At 50.4% G+C, this 16,859-nt stretch overlaps 1 protein-coding gene across 2 annotated transcripts in view; it reads left to right on the top strand.

Annotated features, from left to right (window-relative positions):
* Positions 1–303: 303 nt before the first annotated feature.
* The window catches only part of IFT172 (intraflagellar transport 172), a 38,220-nt gene continuing 21,664 nt past the window's right edge, over positions 304–16,859 (top strand). Inside the window, exons 1-17 of one of the 2 annotated variants that reach the window (XM_058800869.1) lie at positions 304–415; positions 932–1,075; positions 1,190–1,302; positions 1,779–1,818; positions 4,370–4,435; positions 4,821–4,900; positions 6,117–6,204; positions 7,037–7,251; positions 7,346–7,469; positions 8,684–8,779; positions 9,370–9,531; positions 11,291–11,344; positions 11,857–11,960; positions 12,581–12,666; positions 13,247–13,359; positions 15,849–15,950; positions 16,268–16,404. In XM_058800869.1, coding sequence (XP_058656852.1) covers positions 377–415; positions 932–1,075; positions 1,190–1,302; positions 1,779–1,818; positions 4,370–4,435; positions 4,821–4,900; positions 6,117–6,204; positions 7,037–7,251; positions 7,346–7,469; positions 8,684–8,779; positions 9,370–9,531; positions 11,291–11,344; positions 11,857–11,960; positions 12,581–12,666; positions 13,247–13,359; positions 15,849–15,950; positions 16,268–16,404 — 1,763 coding nt within the window. In that variant the 5' untranslated portion in view covers positions 304–376. Of the gene's footprint in view, positions 416–931; positions 1,076–1,189; positions 1,303–1,778; positions 1,819–4,369; positions 4,436–4,820; positions 4,901–6,116; positions 6,205–7,036; positions 7,252–7,345; positions 7,470–8,683; positions 8,780–9,369; positions 9,532–11,290; positions 11,345–11,856; positions 11,961–12,580; positions 12,667–13,246; positions 13,360–15,782; positions 15,951–16,267; positions 16,405–16,859 lie in introns of both variants that reach the window. The other variant, XM_058800868.1, reaches the window with a different exon arrangement.

Raw genomic sequence — 16,859 nt, 5'->3', positions numbered from 1 at the left:
GGGGCCGGTCCCGCGGGTTCGAGCCGAGCCGAGCCGAGCCGAGCCCTGCCGGTGCGCGGGGGGCCGGTCCCACGGGTTCGAGCCGAGCCGAGCCGAGTCGAGCCCTGCCGGTGCGCGGGGGGCCGGTCCCGCGGGTTCGAGCCGAGCCGAGCCCTGCCGGTGCGCGGGGGGCCGGTCCCGCGGGTTCGAGCCGAGCCGATCCGAGCCCTGCCGGTGCGCGGGGGGCCGGTCCCGCGGGCTCGACGCGCTCGCGTCAGCGCGGCGGAGGCGGCGGCGTTGCCACGGCAGCGGGGGCGGGGCGAGGCGGGCTCCGCGGCGGCGGCGGAGCGGGCCCGTGGGACCCTGTGGGACCGGCCCGGGCCCGGCGGAGGGCGCGATGCAGCTGCGGCACGTGCGGACCCTGCTGGCCCCTCAGGTCGGACAGGGCCGGACTGGGGGGGATCGGGCCGCGGGGGAGCGGGTCGGGCCAGGCCGGGTCGGGGAGAGCGGCCCTGACCGCTCTGGGGCGCGTAGCGGCGACCCTGAGGCTGTAGTGTGACTGTTGAGCCGAGTGTGCCCGCTAAGCCCTGTGTGCTCGCTGGGGCTCGCTGTGTGCCCGCTAAGCCGAGTGTGCCCGCTGAGCTGTGTGTGCCCGCTGAGCCGTGCGTGCCCGCCGGGCTCGCTGTGTGCCCGCTGGGGCTCGGTGTGTGCCCGCTGAGCCGTGTGTGCCCACCGAGCCGTGTGTGCCCGCTGGGGCTCGCTGTATGCCCGCTGAGCCGTGTGTGCCCACCGAGCCGTGTGTGCCCGCTGGGGCTCGCTGTGTGCCCGCTGAGCCGTGTGTGCCGGCTGAGCCATCCTGTGTGTGCCCGCTGTGCTATGTGTGCCCGCTGGGGCTCGCTGTGTGCCCGCTGAGCCATCCTGTGTGTGCCCGTTGAGCCGTGTTTGCCCACAGGATGGGACGGCGCGGGTGACCTGCATGGCCTGGTCCGCCAGCAGTGCCCGCTTCGCCGTGTGCACTGCGGAGCGCGTGGTGCTGCTCTACGATGAGCAGGGCGAGCGGCGCGACAAGTTCTCCACCAAGCCGGCGGACGCCAAGGTGAGCGGGGCCGGGCCGCCCTGGGCATGGGCTGGGCATGGGCCGGGCATGGGCCGGGCAGCGCTGGGGCAGGCAGGGGCGGCCTCCCCACAGTCACACCGAGCCTCTCTGCAGTACGGCAGGAAGAGCTACGTGGTCAAAGGCATGGCCTTCTCCCCGGACTCCACTAAACTGGCCATCGGGCAGACGGACAACGTTGTCTATGTGTACAGGATCGGCGAGGAGTGGTGAGTGTGCAGTGGGGTCCAGCATGCTCTGTTCTTAGCCTGATCCTCACCCTGGCACACGCTGCAGTGCCCATCACCCGGCCCCTGGGAGCCACACAGGTGTCCGTGGGGAGCAGCAGGTGAGGTTTCCTCGGCAGGGCCCATGTGGAGCTCGGGCTGTGCATGCAGCTAGCTGGAGCCAGTGTTGCCATCATGTGTCGCAGCTGTGCAGCGATGGCACGCATCTGGCCCAGTGCAGCCTCATCTGCTGGCAGGAGTTGTGCTAACAGTACTCAGAAGGGCAGTTCATCAGCAGTTTGGAAGCTCCTGATGAACTCTAGGGGTCTTTTTTGTTTTTTTGCCTAAAGTTGTGATAGACTAGCAGCACACAAGATTTCAATGGACTGTGTTTGGCAATATCAAACGAGGGTATCAGAGTAGGGTGATCAGAATGTTTAGGGTTGCTGATAGTAATTTTTGTTTCTGTTTTTCTGTAGGGGTGACAAGAAGGTGATATGCAACAAGTTCATCCAAACGGTGAGACCCAGACTTCTGTTTGACTTCATTTTCTCCAGCATGTGTAGGAAAAGACAATGAGAGGTCTCTCTGCTCATAGTCACAGGTGTACTTGGCCAAACTGTACTTGGCCTTTAAAGAATCTCTAAATTCTGAGGCACATATTGCTCATCAAGCTCCAGAGGTGTCCTAATGCCTGGGTACAATGGGCTAAATTGTTGAACGATCAATGCAGTCAGTTACAAAACTTTGGGGACTACTTTAGGCATCAATGGACAGACTGTTTTAAGGGAGTTGAAAGGGAAAGATATGCGACACTCAGAGCCCAACTCTTTTTCCCAGGTTTGCAGTTCTAAACTCCAAGATGCCTTATTAAGCAAAATGTAAAGTGTGCAGAATTCAAACTGTGCAATTTCCACATGCTCAATTGCCTCAGGTTTATGATTTCCGTCTGGTTTGCTCCTTGGCCACCTCTGTGTTGTGCTGCTCTGGCCTGGCCTGCCTGTGTCACAGAGCAGCCTGCCCAGTAGGTGTTTGCCAAGGCTTGCCCTGAGATCTGGCTGGAAAAGGCAAAGGTGTTATGAATTCCTTGCACAGAAAGCCATCAGAGTGAGAAAATACAGTGCACTGACTGCTTCTGCCTTCAGAGGCAAAAGTCCAGCAGCTGCCCCAGGCTTTCCAGGGAAGTGCCATCACCACATAGTCTCTGTGTCACCAAGAAAGTTCTCTGCAGGGTAGAAGGTAGGAGGAATCATCCTTCATGTCCAAATCTCAGAAGACATAGACAGAGCTGCTCCAGGTGGAGTTGCTGGAGTCTGTGCCAGGCTTTCTCAAGCTGTCTCTCAGGTGAAGGGTGGCCTCAGCCTCTGGGTGGAAACCTTTCATCTCAGGGTTGGGTCATGGCCTGCCTCTGTGGCTGCTCTGGCTGCTGCAGGGAGCCTGGAGAGGTTTGTGTCTGTGGCAGGAAAGCTGCTTGCTGCTCAGCCTCTGTTTTGTCTGCAGTTGAGCTGCTGCACTGAGTGGTCATGAGAATAGTGTCATGAGGAAAAGATAGCAACAGGGCCTTGGTGTCCATTTGTCCCTTTGCTGAGCAGAGTGGCCATCCCAGGTGTGGGCACATTTAGCCTCCCTGCAGAGCTCTTTCCTTGTGTGCTGCTTGCTGCCTGCCCCTCCAGCTGCCAGCCCAGGGGCGTCTGCTCACCTCTCACAAGCTCAGATGCTGTGCAGGGCACATGTACAGGATTTTGTATTCTTAATGTAGAAATTCTGCATTTTTTTCTCTCATTTCTCATTTCCCCATGCCTTTTCTATCATTTGTAACACATTAAATCCTTTATTTTTTTTCTGATGCTGTTTGTCTGGGGGTTTACTACTGTGTCTGGTTTTCTCCTGTAACTAAGTACTGTTATTTACAAATTTTTGAAATGTTCAGTCAATATGAGAGGTCATTTATTGAGTTCTTTCCCTCTCCTGCCTCTGGGCCCTCTCACACACACAGTGATCCCAGTGTGTGCTCACACTGGCAAGCCAAGCCTCCTGCAGAGGGCCAGGAGGAAAAACAATGAGCACATCACCACTGTGTGAGGCTTGTTCCCAAGCTTCTCTTGTGTTAGAGTGGAAAATAAGCCTGACAGATAATGGGGAAAACACACAAATTCCTGGGAAACAGGGGTAATGAAAATGGGTCTTGGTCATTTAAATTGTGAACAGTTCGGTTACCTTGAGACGTTTTGTTGTCTGATTGTAGCTGTGTTTGCTGATGTGAATGATCAGAGCAGGGATGGAAGATGAGATAAATAAACGAGGAATGAACAAATGCTGAAATGTATCTTAAGCAGTCCCACGTGCTTAAAATGGACAGAGAGCCAGTGAGGCTGGTGCTGGTGGCAAACACCATCCTTCTTACTGACTGAAGTTCTGCAGGGTTGATGTGAAGGGCTTTCCTAAACTTTCTTGGCCCTCTCTTACAGTTGGGTTTTGTGGTCAGCTTTGTTCGTTCTGACTCCACCTCAGGTTTTGAGAATACCTTTGGTTTGGATTTAATGAGCCTGTTTCTACCTGGCCCGCTTGGAGCATCTAATAACCATCTTACTCGTCAATGAAAAAATAAACACTATTTCTTATTCATCAAATAAAGATCCAATGGACAAGTGTTCTCATAGCTATTACAGAAGTTGTCACAGTGAAATCATTTTTATATTTTATACTTGTTGCAAAAAACCTTTTAAAACAGACATGATTTTATACATTCACCAATAGCACGTGGCAAGCCAAGCACTGCTCACTAAGTAATACTCACAAAAGAGCTCCAAACTGGACACATCCCTGTAACTTTCTTGCCCTCCCATACTCCTCCTGTGCTCAGTTACTTTGCTCCAGCTCTCTTTTGTCTAGTTTGAGCTTCAGCATGAAGTAAGGTTTGTCCAGTATCTTCAGCTAGTGTAAGGCCTGTCCACATGCCCCATCTGTCCTGCCTGAACAGTGTCTGTTCATGAACTGTTTTAGGTGGCAGTGGGGCAGGGAGCTGGGTAGGGTGGAGCTCTCACCTCTCTTTTCACCTCCTCCTTTGCAGAGTGCTGTGACCTGCTTATTGTGGCCGGCAGAGAATATCATTGTCTTTGGTCTTGCTGAAGGAAAGGTAGAGAAACTTGTTGTTTGTGTAACTTTCTTTCCCTTGTGGGGGCTGTCAGGGTCTGACAGTGGCTGTGCTGGGGGGTAGGAGCCATCCCTGGGTGCCCCAGTAACAGCAACAGAGGGATTACACTGTGGACTTGAATTTTCTGGTTCACAGTTAGTCCCTGGAGGTTCTACTGGATCTCTTGGATCTTTTGGATCCAAACTTTTCTAGAAATGTAGAAATGTGACTCCAACTATTCCTCTTCTATAACATACTGGGAGTCAGTGAGCTTCCCGTGATTTCTTTCCCTGATAGTGAACAAGGAAACCTCTGGGAGCATCATTTACACTGGGGGAGATCCACATTCTACTGATGACAGCAGCACTGCTCATTTTCTCTTTCTCAGGTTCGTTTAGCAAATACAAAGAACAACAAGTCTTCCACCATCTATGGGACAGATTCCTACGTGGTCTCACTAACTTCCAAGTGAGTGTGGCATTGCTTTGGCCTGCCCTACTTCGGCTCAGTCTCTCCCCTGCTGCTGGCTCAGCATAACAGGGACCAGGGTGGGAGCTTGCCAGTGTTCTCTTGCTGTCACTTTGTTCTCAAGATAATAGCATACTGTGCTCTCCAGAAGAAATTCCTTCCTAAAAACCTGGTACCTGGCTGTGCCACACGGGCAGTGCCACTGACTGTGCCCACTGGCTGTGCCACATGGGCAGTCTGGTTGTTCTTCAAACACAGTAGAGGATGAAAGTCTCCACAAGCTTACTAATATTCATTGATGTATTTGAATCTGTGACTTTATAAGGATTACATTTGTCAGCTTCATCTAAGTAGTAACTAACATTAATCATGTTTAAGGGCTAAAAAAAAGTATCATCATTCTGCCAGATAAAACCTTTGACAAGACTGTAATTAGGAAAATAACCATAAAGTGCAATTTAAAATTATTTTCATTAATAAAATTTCATTTAAACTACTTTAGTATTCTTTACCTAAAAATTAAGATGTGTCACAGTCCTAGGAGTGGAATTTTCACTAAATGCTGTCATTCTGGTGACAGGTACATGATTGCTGAATTGCTACAGTGTCCATAGAATTTGTTTCTGTTCTTGAATCTTCTAATCATCACTAAAAAGTGTTTCTCTGAGTACAAAACCAACAGTTTTTTGGCCTGTTTCTTTTTCTTTGCTCTCTCCTCCCTGCTTGTGTCGAGAAGCACAAGACATCAATGCTATAAAAAATGGACTTGGGCCTGGAGTTTTTGCCCAGGTGTTTTTTGCCTACATTGTGTTTCTTTTAGGGATTCCCAGTATCATTATACCCAGCCTCACTTCTGGAGCAGTTCCAGTGCAAGAGCTGTTTGATGTGCATTGCTGTAAGCACTTGTGAGCACAGTCATTATTCCACTGAATAATTCCACTAGCTTCTGGGTTTTAGTGATACAGAAAGTTTTTTATTGTGATTTTACATGATAAAGACACTTAACTGGTCACTCTCCTTTCCACTCTGGGTTCTTTTGTCTGCTCTCTTTTTACAGGCACTGGCACAGGTACTTGATATTTGTCTTGTCTTTGGGGAAGGTTCCTTTGATGAGGAACATCAGCCATGACCCTGGGAGTGGCTGCTCTGGCCAGGCATATGAGTGTGAAAGTGCAAGTGTTCCTGTAACATTGCATCATTCTGTGTTTTTCTGCAGTGTGTCGGGGAGAGGAATCCTGTCTGGCCATGCAGATGGAACCATTGTGCGCTTCTTCTTTGATGATGAGGGCTCAGGTGAATCACAGGTACCAAAGATCCTTCCCAGTGAGCAGATTTCCTATTTGCACAGCCTGCTTCCCAGCTCCAGAGCTCTGGAAAGGGATCAGGCTGTGGAGAGAGTGCAAGTCTGGAGAGGAGCTGCAGGCTGTGCTTGCTAGCAAGGGTTTTGGGAAGCTCTGATGGAGGCAGAACAGTGATTAGATGCTTTGGAATACACCGAGGGCAGTGCTAAGGGGGGAATTCATGTTTTTGTGTATGAGGCATAAGGGTGTTCAGGTGTCTGGAAAGATCTGATGTTCAAGTGTCCAGGAGAATGATGCTTGAAGAGGTAGGGTTCCATGGAGTGGTTACTATTGCCCCACACTTAGTAGGGTGTAGTTACCACAGTTAATGTTGACTGTCACGCTCAGATTTTGTCCTTGGACACCCAGCATTTCTCCTGAGCCTCCCACTCCTCTATGCCAGGAGTCTCTCTGTGTTTCAGGCTGTGGTGAAGGGGATGCTGTTCTCAGATCTTTTGTCTCCAGCTGAAGCAGTTTGAGCATGGCTGCTCTCTGTCATGCTATCATGAAGATCCATCTATACTCTGTTGTGTGGGGAGTTCAGTCTCAGTCTAGTTAATGGTATCAGTGTTCTTACTGGCATTACAATTTTTCTCACACAGCTGATGAATGTAATAGTTGATAAATCTCTCAGTTCTGGTTTGTCTTCCTACAGACTAGGCAGGCAGACAGAGCTGCCCCCATGGACTGGGCTTTGCAGAAGGTGCCATACTGGTCCCCACTGGGACAGCTGAGCACAGAGGCCAGCTGGGAGCTGGGGCCGTTCAGGTGTTGAGGCTGTTCTTGTCTGTTGTAGGGTAAGCTGGCAGTGCATCCCTGTCCTCCTTACGCCCTCGCCTGGGCCTCCAGCAGCATTGTGGCTGCAGGCTGTGACAAGAAGATTGTCGCTTACGGGAGGGAGGGCAGCGTGATCCAAACCTTCGACTACAGCCGGGACTCGTCAGAGAAGGAGTTCACCACAGCAGCCACCAGTCCCAGCGGCCAGTCCATTGTCCTGGGCAGCTATGACAGGTACCATGGACCTGACAGAGAATTCTCTTTGTAGTCCTTCCTTTGGCAGCCATAGACAGTTTTTAAGGTCACTCTGATCTCCTCTCTCTCCCAGGTTACGGGTTCTGAACTGGAGCCCGCGCCGCAGTGCCTGGGAGGAAGGCAAGCCCAAAGAAATAGCTCATCTGTACACCATCACAGCTCTGGCATGGAAGAGGGATGGCTCACGGATCTGTGCGGTTTGTGTCGTCAGCCAGGAGGCCTGAGCCCTCCAGGGTCCCACCAGGGGGATGTTTGTGCATGGGAGCAACTTGGTGTGCTCAGAGGGGGGCTTTGGACATGGTCATCCTGTGTGGGCACAGCTCACCCAGGCTTTGGACATGGTCATCCTGGTTACCTTACCCAGGGGGAGGCTTTGGACATGGCCATCCTGTGTGGGCACAGCTCACCCACAGGGAGGCTTTGGACATGGTCATCCTGGTGTGGGCACACCTCACCTGGGTTGCAGGGCAGACACTGGGGCCGGGACCTTGTGCTGGGTTCCTGCTGCAGTCAGGTGTGCCAGTGTGGAGCTGCAGAATCTTCTGCATGCTGCTGTGGTGGCTCACTGGGTGCAGCAGCCCTTGTCTTTTCTCAGGAGCCTGATAAGGTCAGCACAGCTTCTGCAGAGCAGTCTCAGGAGCATTCATTCCTCTGGGCACTCATGAGAAGAAGTATACAAACTGACCTGCTCATCACATTCTGTGTTTCTGTGCTGTGTTTTCAGTTCAGCCTTCTCTTTCTTTGACCTTTAGCCATCAAGCCTTAATCTGCCTTTCTCTAAAGTTAGATTATTCCTTAAATCCCTTTAAATTGATCTTTCTGCATCTTTTCTGTAGTAAGTTGACTAACTTCAAACACTTAAATTATTTATGAATGATGTTATTTATGACTTTTCTTTATTAGTTTCTTGTGGTTTTCTGTTAAACAATCAAGAATCCTTGAAATATTTTCAGACCAAGAATTATTGATCATGTGAACAAATATTTTCAGAAAAGGGGAAGGGGCTAAAGAATAGGAGATCAGTGGAAAGAAGGGGGATGTTATAAAGAAAGAAAGAAAGGTGAAACGATTCTTCTGGAAGGAAGGCTGGGAGGCTGGGAGACGGAGAAGTGGGAAACTGAGACGAACAATGGGAAAGATGAGGATAAAGGTGGTTTTTAACCCCGCCTCCTCCCATCCCAGATTCATGCCAGCATTTGGTAATCTTCATTTTTCTAAGAATGGCTCAATCTTTCTGTTGTCCAAAGAAAGTCAAAATAGGGCTGGTCCTCCTGCATGTGGGTGCTTGTGCCTTGTTTTCCAGAGCAGCTGGGACTGGTGTGTTTGCGTCTGACCTCTGATCCCTTTCATGTAAGCAGGGTCTGGAATCGTCCTCCTTAACAGGGGTCACTGACTGTGTTTTCATCCCCAGGGTACGCTGTGTGGAGGAGTTGAACAGTTTGACTGCTGCCTTCGCAAAACCATTTACAAAAATAAATTTGAAATGACATATGTGGGACCAAGCCAGGTAAGAGACTATCTAATGAGGTATGAAAATGGGATGTTTGCCAGAACTGGGCATGTTTGGAGTTGTGCACCAATGGTTTGTTCATACCAACTTGTTGCATAGGGGATATGCCTGGAACAGGGCTAAGGTTGGGTGGGAATTGGATAGCATGAGAGACCATGGAGTTCATTTCCTGCCTTGTGAATTTTTGTGAGGTACCTCCATGTCAGGTGCAGACTTCTGAAGTGATTTCATTTCAGCCAAATTGACCTTGTTCAGAATGTGGCAGTAAGGGTGAACTGGCAGCCTGGGCAGCCCTGTGCAGTCAGGGGAGAGAGTACAGGACTCTGCAAAGGAGGCTCATCCTTGGGGGCCTGAATGGCTCTCTGGTAAGGCCAGTAACTTATGAATGGCAGAGGTAAGAATCCCACATGTCTACTACAGCTGTCATCCTATGCAAAACGAATGATAAGGATTGTAAAAAAAGCAGAGGGAAATGATGGGGATATCTAAATATCCTGGTATCATCTGTTGCCTGATCTTCCACAGGGCAAGAAGTCTGTGCTGTTCTCTGTGCATGGCCTCACATTGCCTTTCCTCCTTTTCACTAGGTCATTGTGAAGAACCTCTCCACAGGAACCCGAGTTGTGTTGAAATCCCAGTATGGTTATGAGATTGATGAGGTGAAGATCTTGGGGAAGGACAGGTACCTGGTGGCCTATACCTCAGACACGTTGCTGCTGGGTGATGTCAGCTCCAACAAGCTCAGTGAGGTACTGGAAAATGGGTGGCATTTCTGGAATGTCAGATACTTAACTTCATAACTCAGGGAATATGATTTCTGCATGGGAACAATCCCTCTTTCCAAAGAATCATAGAACAGTTCAGGATGGAAGGGGTCTGTTATCAAACTTACTGCCCAAAGGGAAGTCAATATTAAATTCAGATTTAATTGCTTTAGTCCTCTATTCCAGTGCTTTACTGTACTCATGGAGGAAAGCATTTTTCTAAGCTGTCTTGGTATTTTGACTGCTATTTTATCATCATTTTTCATCCTTTCACTCTGCATCTGCCAAAAAAAGCCTGGCATCACTGTATTAGAGGTTTCCTAAGCCCTCCCTTCTCCAGGCTAAAGAAGCCAAATTCCTTCAGCCTCTCTTCACAGTGTGAGTGCTTCTTGATGGGCAGTGTGCTGAACTTGCTCCAGTTTATCCGTCTTTCCTGTACATGGGGGCCCAAATCTGGATCTTTTACATGTATACATTCCAGATGTGAACGTACAAATCTTAGTGCGTTTGAAAGAAACAAAATAAAAAATCGTCAGAAAATAGTTCATGGCTGTTTTCCCACAGCTTATGCCAGTGCCATTTCTGGTAGCAGACAATTCACACAAAATTGTCCATCCCCTGATCCTCACAGTGCACTGACTGCTGAGGCTGGAGAATGTGGGCAATAGGCTTATGTCTAATAAAAGCATTAAACAGGCCTGAAGGACATATTTGCTTTGTTCACCAAGTTGAACACATACCTTTAATTAGACTGATGGTGAGCTAATTAATCTCTCTTGGAGCAGGAGCTCTGACTGGAGGTTTGTGCTGGAGAATGCTGATAACTTGGTAATACAACTGAGAATTTGGCCAGAATGAATCTCCCAGCTTTCTCTACATCTTACTGCACTGAGTTTTTCTTTCAATTACACAGCTATACTCAGAAAGAGCAAGGCTGTGAGATGTCCATTTGCTCTCTTGCTGTCTGACTGGAGTTCCTTTGAGGCAGTAAGTTGGAGTTTGCACTCAGTGAGGGAAGAGGACTGCTGTAGCCTTGGCTTTCAGTGTTCTGCTCCACTGGTCACTTGTCTGTTGTTACCACAGCAGCTGTTGTATTATCCAGTGCTCTATGCAAATTTCCAATCAGTTCTTCCCCCACTGGCACTGTGCTGATGAGCCATTGCTAGAATGACTCTAAAAAAAGGGAGCTCAGCTACATGTGGTGAGGAGATTCTGCTCCCACAAGTGTTAGCAGTGATTCTGTGGCTGTGATTAACAGAGGCAAAGGATCTGTTTGGGTGCTTTTGAAATAAAGCTGGTCTGGGGAAGGTGGAGAAGGGCTTGTGAAGGATAGGATAGGATAGGATAGGATAGGATAGGATAGGATAGGATAGGATAGGATAGGATAGGATAGGATAGGATAGGATGGGATAGGATGGAATAGAATGGAATAGGATGGAGTAGGATGGGATAGGATAGAGGGAGTACCTTGTTCCCATAAAGGCCTCTTGTTTGGAAGGCAGTAATGTACTATACAAAGAGAGCTGGAGTCTGAAGCTGAGTCTAAAGAGAGGAGAGGACCGTGTGGAATTTGCAAGCTGGGAATGGCTGAAAAGCAGTGCTGGCAGCTAAAGTGATGGGTTATGACCCATTGTGCAGTGTAAGTCATGCTGTCTGAGGGAGCCAGAAGCTGGACAGAGGAGCCCATCAGGTGCAGGCTGGTGCTGGTGGGGCTGTCAGCCTCACCCCTGGCATTGCTTTGCAGGTGGCCTGGCAAGGATCCGGGGGCAACGAGAAGTTCTTCTTCGACAATGAGAACGTGAGTAGGATGGGACAGAGTGCTCCCCATGAATGGTGTGTGGAGCTGTGTGTGCATCAGCAAGAAAAGTGTCACCTGCATTTGTGGAAAACCCTGTTTCTCAGCAGTTTCTGGATTTAGCTTCTTCATGCAGATCCCAATCTGCTTCTTCCCTTTTCCACATGCCAGGTACAGAATAAACTCGGTGTGTGGACTGATGAGTTATATAAGTGATAACCCTGAAGGAGAGAGAAGCAATAAAAGATCAGTGGCCAGAGAGGGTGTTAGAGATACAGAATACAGCTGTCATGGGGACAGCTTGACTCCTGCAGGACTGATAGGCCCACAATTAAAATCCCCAGCCTTAAGGGAAAGCTGTCAGTCACAACAAAAAGGCAAGAACAGCTCCTTAGTCATCACAGAGTATTCAAATTTAGATTTGTGTGCAGCAGAGTTCTTTCCTGCACCCTTCACTGGTAGGTGTGAGTGTTTCTGTCGTTCACTCTGTAAGTGAATTCCCCTCTCACCATCAGGTCTGCATGATTTTCAATGCTGGAGAGCTGACACTAGTGGAGTATGGAAGCAATGACATCCTGGGGTCTGTCCGCACGGAGTTTGTGAACCCTCATCTGGTCAGGTAAGGGTTACACCTGCCTGTGTGAGCAGCAGAGGCAGTTGGTAGAGTCAGATCAGATATATAACGCTGGAGGTGTCCCACAGTGCAGCATGCAGCCCCCAGACACCCACCTCTCACAGGGACCACTGATGGGTTTCGTGCCACCTTACTGGCTGTCAGGTGTTAGAAGCACAGGAGCCTCTTTTCCTCTGATCCTGGTGCAGCCTGCCATGGCTGTTGCTGAACCTCCTGTGCATATTCTCAGGCAACTCTGCATCCAGCTGCTCCTGGTACAGCATCATTAGGGACTCAGTTGCCAGCAGGACCTCCTCTGTCCCTCCAAAATTCTATACCTCATGTTCTGGTTCAGGAGAAGGGGTGATCATGGGCTGCTCAGAGCAATGTAACCAATGTGTTATTGGGGACCCCTGAACCAGAGGGGCAGCTTTGGGGGGAAGCCATGGATCAGAAAGCTTTGTTCTCTCTTGAGGCAGCTATAGCTACTGGGCAAGTGTCACAGATCAGAGAGCTGCCAGAGGCAACATGTGCTCAGGGAAACTGCAGGGGAGTCAGGGAGGGACTCTGATTCAAATGTGAATTTGGGAATAGTGAAGGTAATAGTCATTCCCTTCAAATCACAGTGTCCGTATCAATGAGAGACAGCAGCGAGGCGTGGATGAGAACAAGAGGCTGGCTTACCTGATAGACATCAAGACTATAGCAACAGGTGAGTGTGACCCTCCTTCCCCTTCCCTGTATTTTGCCAGCCTTCCTCATTCCTTTTCATTTTTTGTGCCAGGCAGCACATCCCTGAAGCTCCTCTGTGCATTCCTTGTACCAAGCAGCAGATTCTCAAGTTCCCCTTTGCATTCCTTGTATCAAGCAGCAGATTTTTGAAGTTCCCCTTTGCATTCCCTCTGCCTGGCAGCAGGTTTTGGATGTTCCCCTTTGCATCCCCTCTGCCTGGCAGCAGCCCACTGGAAGCCAGGCTGTCCTGCTTTGGGCAGGATGGTGCCTGTCCTGGACACAGCCATGGGTGGCTGGCAGTGTGTCCTGGACCCAGGCTCTGTGTTGCCTGCACTGCCCATGAGCTGTGCATGCTCACAGACAGTGGGAGAGAGCTGCTGCTGCTGAGAAGGTATCAGAATAAAATGTCACTGCTTTTTGGTGTCCATGTCACAGTGTCTGTGCTGAGGGTCTTGCCCTAAACAGGTCCCAGGCGCCTGATTCCCCTGGCACAGCTGTGGGTGCTGAGCACTTTGAGGTACATCAGGTACTGACACCGTTTCCTTTCTTTCCTTCCCCAGTGGACCTTGTTGGTGGCTACAACACTGGCACCATCAGTCATGACAGCAAGATCGACTGGCTGGAACTCAATGAAACAGGCCACAAACTGCTCTTCAGGGACAAGAAGATGAGGGTGAGGCAGCCACCTCAGGCCACGTGGCAGGATGGTGTGTGTGGGGAGAGGTGGGGACAGATATGCCTGAATGGAGGGAGGTGAGAAGCACATCTGAGACACTCCTGATTTTTTGCTTACTGCTCCTTTGGGGCAGATTGACCATGGCCAGATTGCATGAGCTGGCAGTGTTGCATTCTTGAGTCCTAGCTAATGCTGAACTTAGTTACTGGATGTCTTGCTTCATCTCATCACACCTGACAATGAAAATCATGGGTTCTCCTGCAGTACTTATGTCTGTGGTGTTCAAAATCATGTCAGTCAGGTGAAGCCCCTGTGACTGGGAAAAGGAGAACATTGTACCTATCTTTAAAAGGAGTAGGAAGGAGGACCCTGGCAGCTACTGGCCAGGTAGCCTCACCTCTGGGGCTTGGAAGGTCATGGAACAGATCCCCCTAGAAGCAGTGCTAGGGCAGATGGGGAATGGGAAGGGGATTCAGGACAAGCAGGGCAGGTCATTCAGGACAGCCAGCATGGCTTCACCAACAGAGAGTCCTGCCTGACCAGCCAAGTGGCCTTCTCTGATGGAGAGACTCCCTCAGTGAGCAAGGGAAGGACCATGGATGTCATTTATCTAGATATCTGTAAAGCCTTTCACACAGTCCCCCACAACATCCTTCTCTCTCAGCTGGAGAGGGATGGATTTGATGATGGACTGTCTGCTGGATAAGGAATTGGGTGAACATTCACATCCAGGGGGAAGTGGTCACAGCTCAGAGTCCTGGTGGACATCAGTGACAAGCAGTGCCCCTCAGGGGTCCATGTGGGCCAGTTCTATTTTATATCCTCATTGTGGTAGAGAGGGAGGGATTGAGTACACCCTCAGCAGCCTGCAGGTGACACCAGTACAGATTGAGTACACCCTCAGCAGCCTGCAGGTGACACCAGTACAGATTGAGTACACCCTCAGCAGCCTGCAGGTGACACCAGTACAGATTGAGTACACCCTCAGCAGCCTGCAGGTGATACCAAGTACAGATTGAGTACACGCTCAGCAGCCTGCAGGTGACACCAAGCTGAGGGTGCAGTGACACACCTGGAGGACAGGGCCATCCAGAGGAACCTGGACCAGCTCCCCAGCTGTGCCCATGGGAATCCCATGAGATGTAGCAAGGCCAAGCATAGGCTGTGTCCTGAACCAGTCCCACAGTGAGGGCAGCAGGGGAGGGTGGGCTCTGTTCCTCTGCCCTGTTTGGGTGAGACCCCCATCTGCTCCTTCCAGATGAAGGGTCCCAGCTCAGGACGGACATGGAGCTGCTGGAGCAAGTCCAGAGGAGGCCACAGAGATGGTCAGAGGCCTGGAACACCTCTGCTATGAGGAAAGGCTGAAAGAATTGGGGTTGTTCATCCTGGAGAAGAGAAGGCTCCAAGGAGACCTTAGAACCCCTTCCAGTGCCTAAATGGCTCCAAAGGAGCTGGAGAGGGGCTGTGGACAAGGGCCTGGAGTGAGGGGATAAGGGGGAATGGCTTCCCACTGCTGGAGGGCAGGGTTGGATGGGATACTGGGGAGAGATTCTCCCCTGTGAGGGTGCTGAGAGCCTGGCACAGGCTGTCCAGAGCAGCTGTGGCTGCCTCATCCCTGGAAGTGTTCAAGGCCAGGTTGGACAGGACCTGGAGCAACCTGGTCCACTGGTAGGTGTCCCTGCCTATCCTATGGCAGGGGGTTGGAACAAGATGATTTTTAAGGTTCCTTCCAACCCAAACCATTCTGGGGTTCTATGGTTTCTCCAGCCATTTTGGTACAGACTGAAACAGGGACATTCTTGTTCTCTTTTGATAGGTGTTTCATGAGACTAGCACTGTTCTCTCTTCTGTTTCTCATCTTCTCTAGGTGAGGACAAGGAATAGAGACAGTCTGGGACTTTTCAGTCACAAGACATCATATACATAGCAAAGTTATGCCATATGTCAGGTTACACCTTCCAAAGTGTTGTGTTTGGTTTGGGGCAGTGTGTTCCACAAACAACTGACCTCTCACCTTATTGGTAGTAGTCATTGCAACAGGGCTGTGCCTGGGATGGACAGTTCAGCCCAAAATTGCAGAGGAAGGCCCTTCTTGGTCCCTTAGCTTGTTTCCATTAAGGATTTCAGAGCCCATTTTCCTGTTCCAGCTCTGCAGCTGAGAGGCAGCTGAAGTAGCATGAGGCATATTCTGGCTGATATGTGTCTGTGCCGAGCTCTAAGGGAGGCAAGAGTTTGAAATGCTGCAAGGGTTTAGAAAGGTCTTATAGGAGTGTGTAAATAAGTATGAGATTTTAGGATGTGTGTCTTGGAAAAGGTCTCTTTCCTAGTGGGTGATGTCTGTTTCCAAGATGCCTGCTCAGCTCAGGTCCTGTGGTGAGCCTGCCAGAGCCCAGCTGAGCCTGTGCTCCCTCCCTCTGCAGCTGCAGCTCTATGACATCGAGAGCAGCACCAAGACCACCATCCTGAGCTACTGCTCCTACGTGCAGTGGGTGCCGGGCAGCGACGTGGTGGTGGCTCAGAACAGGAACAGCCTCTGCATCTGGTACAACATCGACGCTCCAGAGCGGGTCACCATGTTTCCTCTGAAGGTAAAACTGCAGGCTTTGATTGCCTCCTGCAGTTCCTTCTTCTTCTTCCTCACGTGTGTGGGAGTAGCAAGGGTGGTATGGCAGAAGGGAGACAGAAGGGAACTGTTAGTTTCTTCTGGACAAAATACAAGCTCATTTGTCAGCTTTGTGGCAGATATTTCTGGCAGAAGATGGAGCAAGGAGCTGCTTCATGGCTCAGTGCTCACTCATTCAGAAGAGCCATGACTGGCAGAGCTGTTGCAGTGCTGCCCTCACACCCTGAGACCCCCCACACTTCAGACGAGCAGGGGAGTATTGACAGCTGGTCCTCTTTCTAGGGGGATATCGTAGGCTTGGAAAGGAATGATGGAAAGACTGAAGTGATAGTGTCTGAAGGGGTGAACACTGTGCCCTACACCCTGGATGAAGGCCTTATAGAGTTTGGAACTGCCGTTGATGATGGGGACTATCACAGGTGAGTGCTGGATGTGCCGGTGGGGATGGCAGGTGGCTCATGGCACATGCCAGGCACCTGGGAATCAATGACCCATGAATGGCAGCAGCACAGCTTTCCAGAGCTGAACTTCAGACTCTCAGCATGATGTTGCTGCCACATCTGGCTATAACGAACACCAGAGTCCTTCAGGAGAGATTCCTCAGCTTTTGCCTCTTTGCAACTTTGTGGTTTCAAACTCAGGGAGAGACTGGCCAGTCTGGTCTCACAGACATCAGCAGGGCTTTGCTGAAGGTAGCTGTCAATTAATTGCAGTGAATAAGAGTCTCCAGAGCAGCCAGATGTGCAATGGTGCTTGGGTGCTTTTACTGCTGCCCCTCCAGGGGTGCTGGCAGTACCATGGAAACATCTAGGAGCTGTGCAGAGTGAAAATTGACTGCCTCAAGTGCTCATGGCAGCTGCCTGGATACTGCTGA

The sequence above is a fragment of the Ammospiza caudacuta genome, chromosome 3, assembly GCF_027887145.1.
Source record: "Ammospiza caudacuta isolate bAmmCau1 chromosome 3, bAmmCau1.pri, whole genome shotgun sequence".
Lineage (NCBI taxonomy): Eukaryota > Metazoa > Chordata > Aves > Passeriformes > Passerellidae > Ammospiza > Ammospiza caudacuta.
The sequence above is the reverse complement of the archived record's forward strand: the minus strand, read 5'-3'. Positions and strand labels throughout refer to the sequence as shown.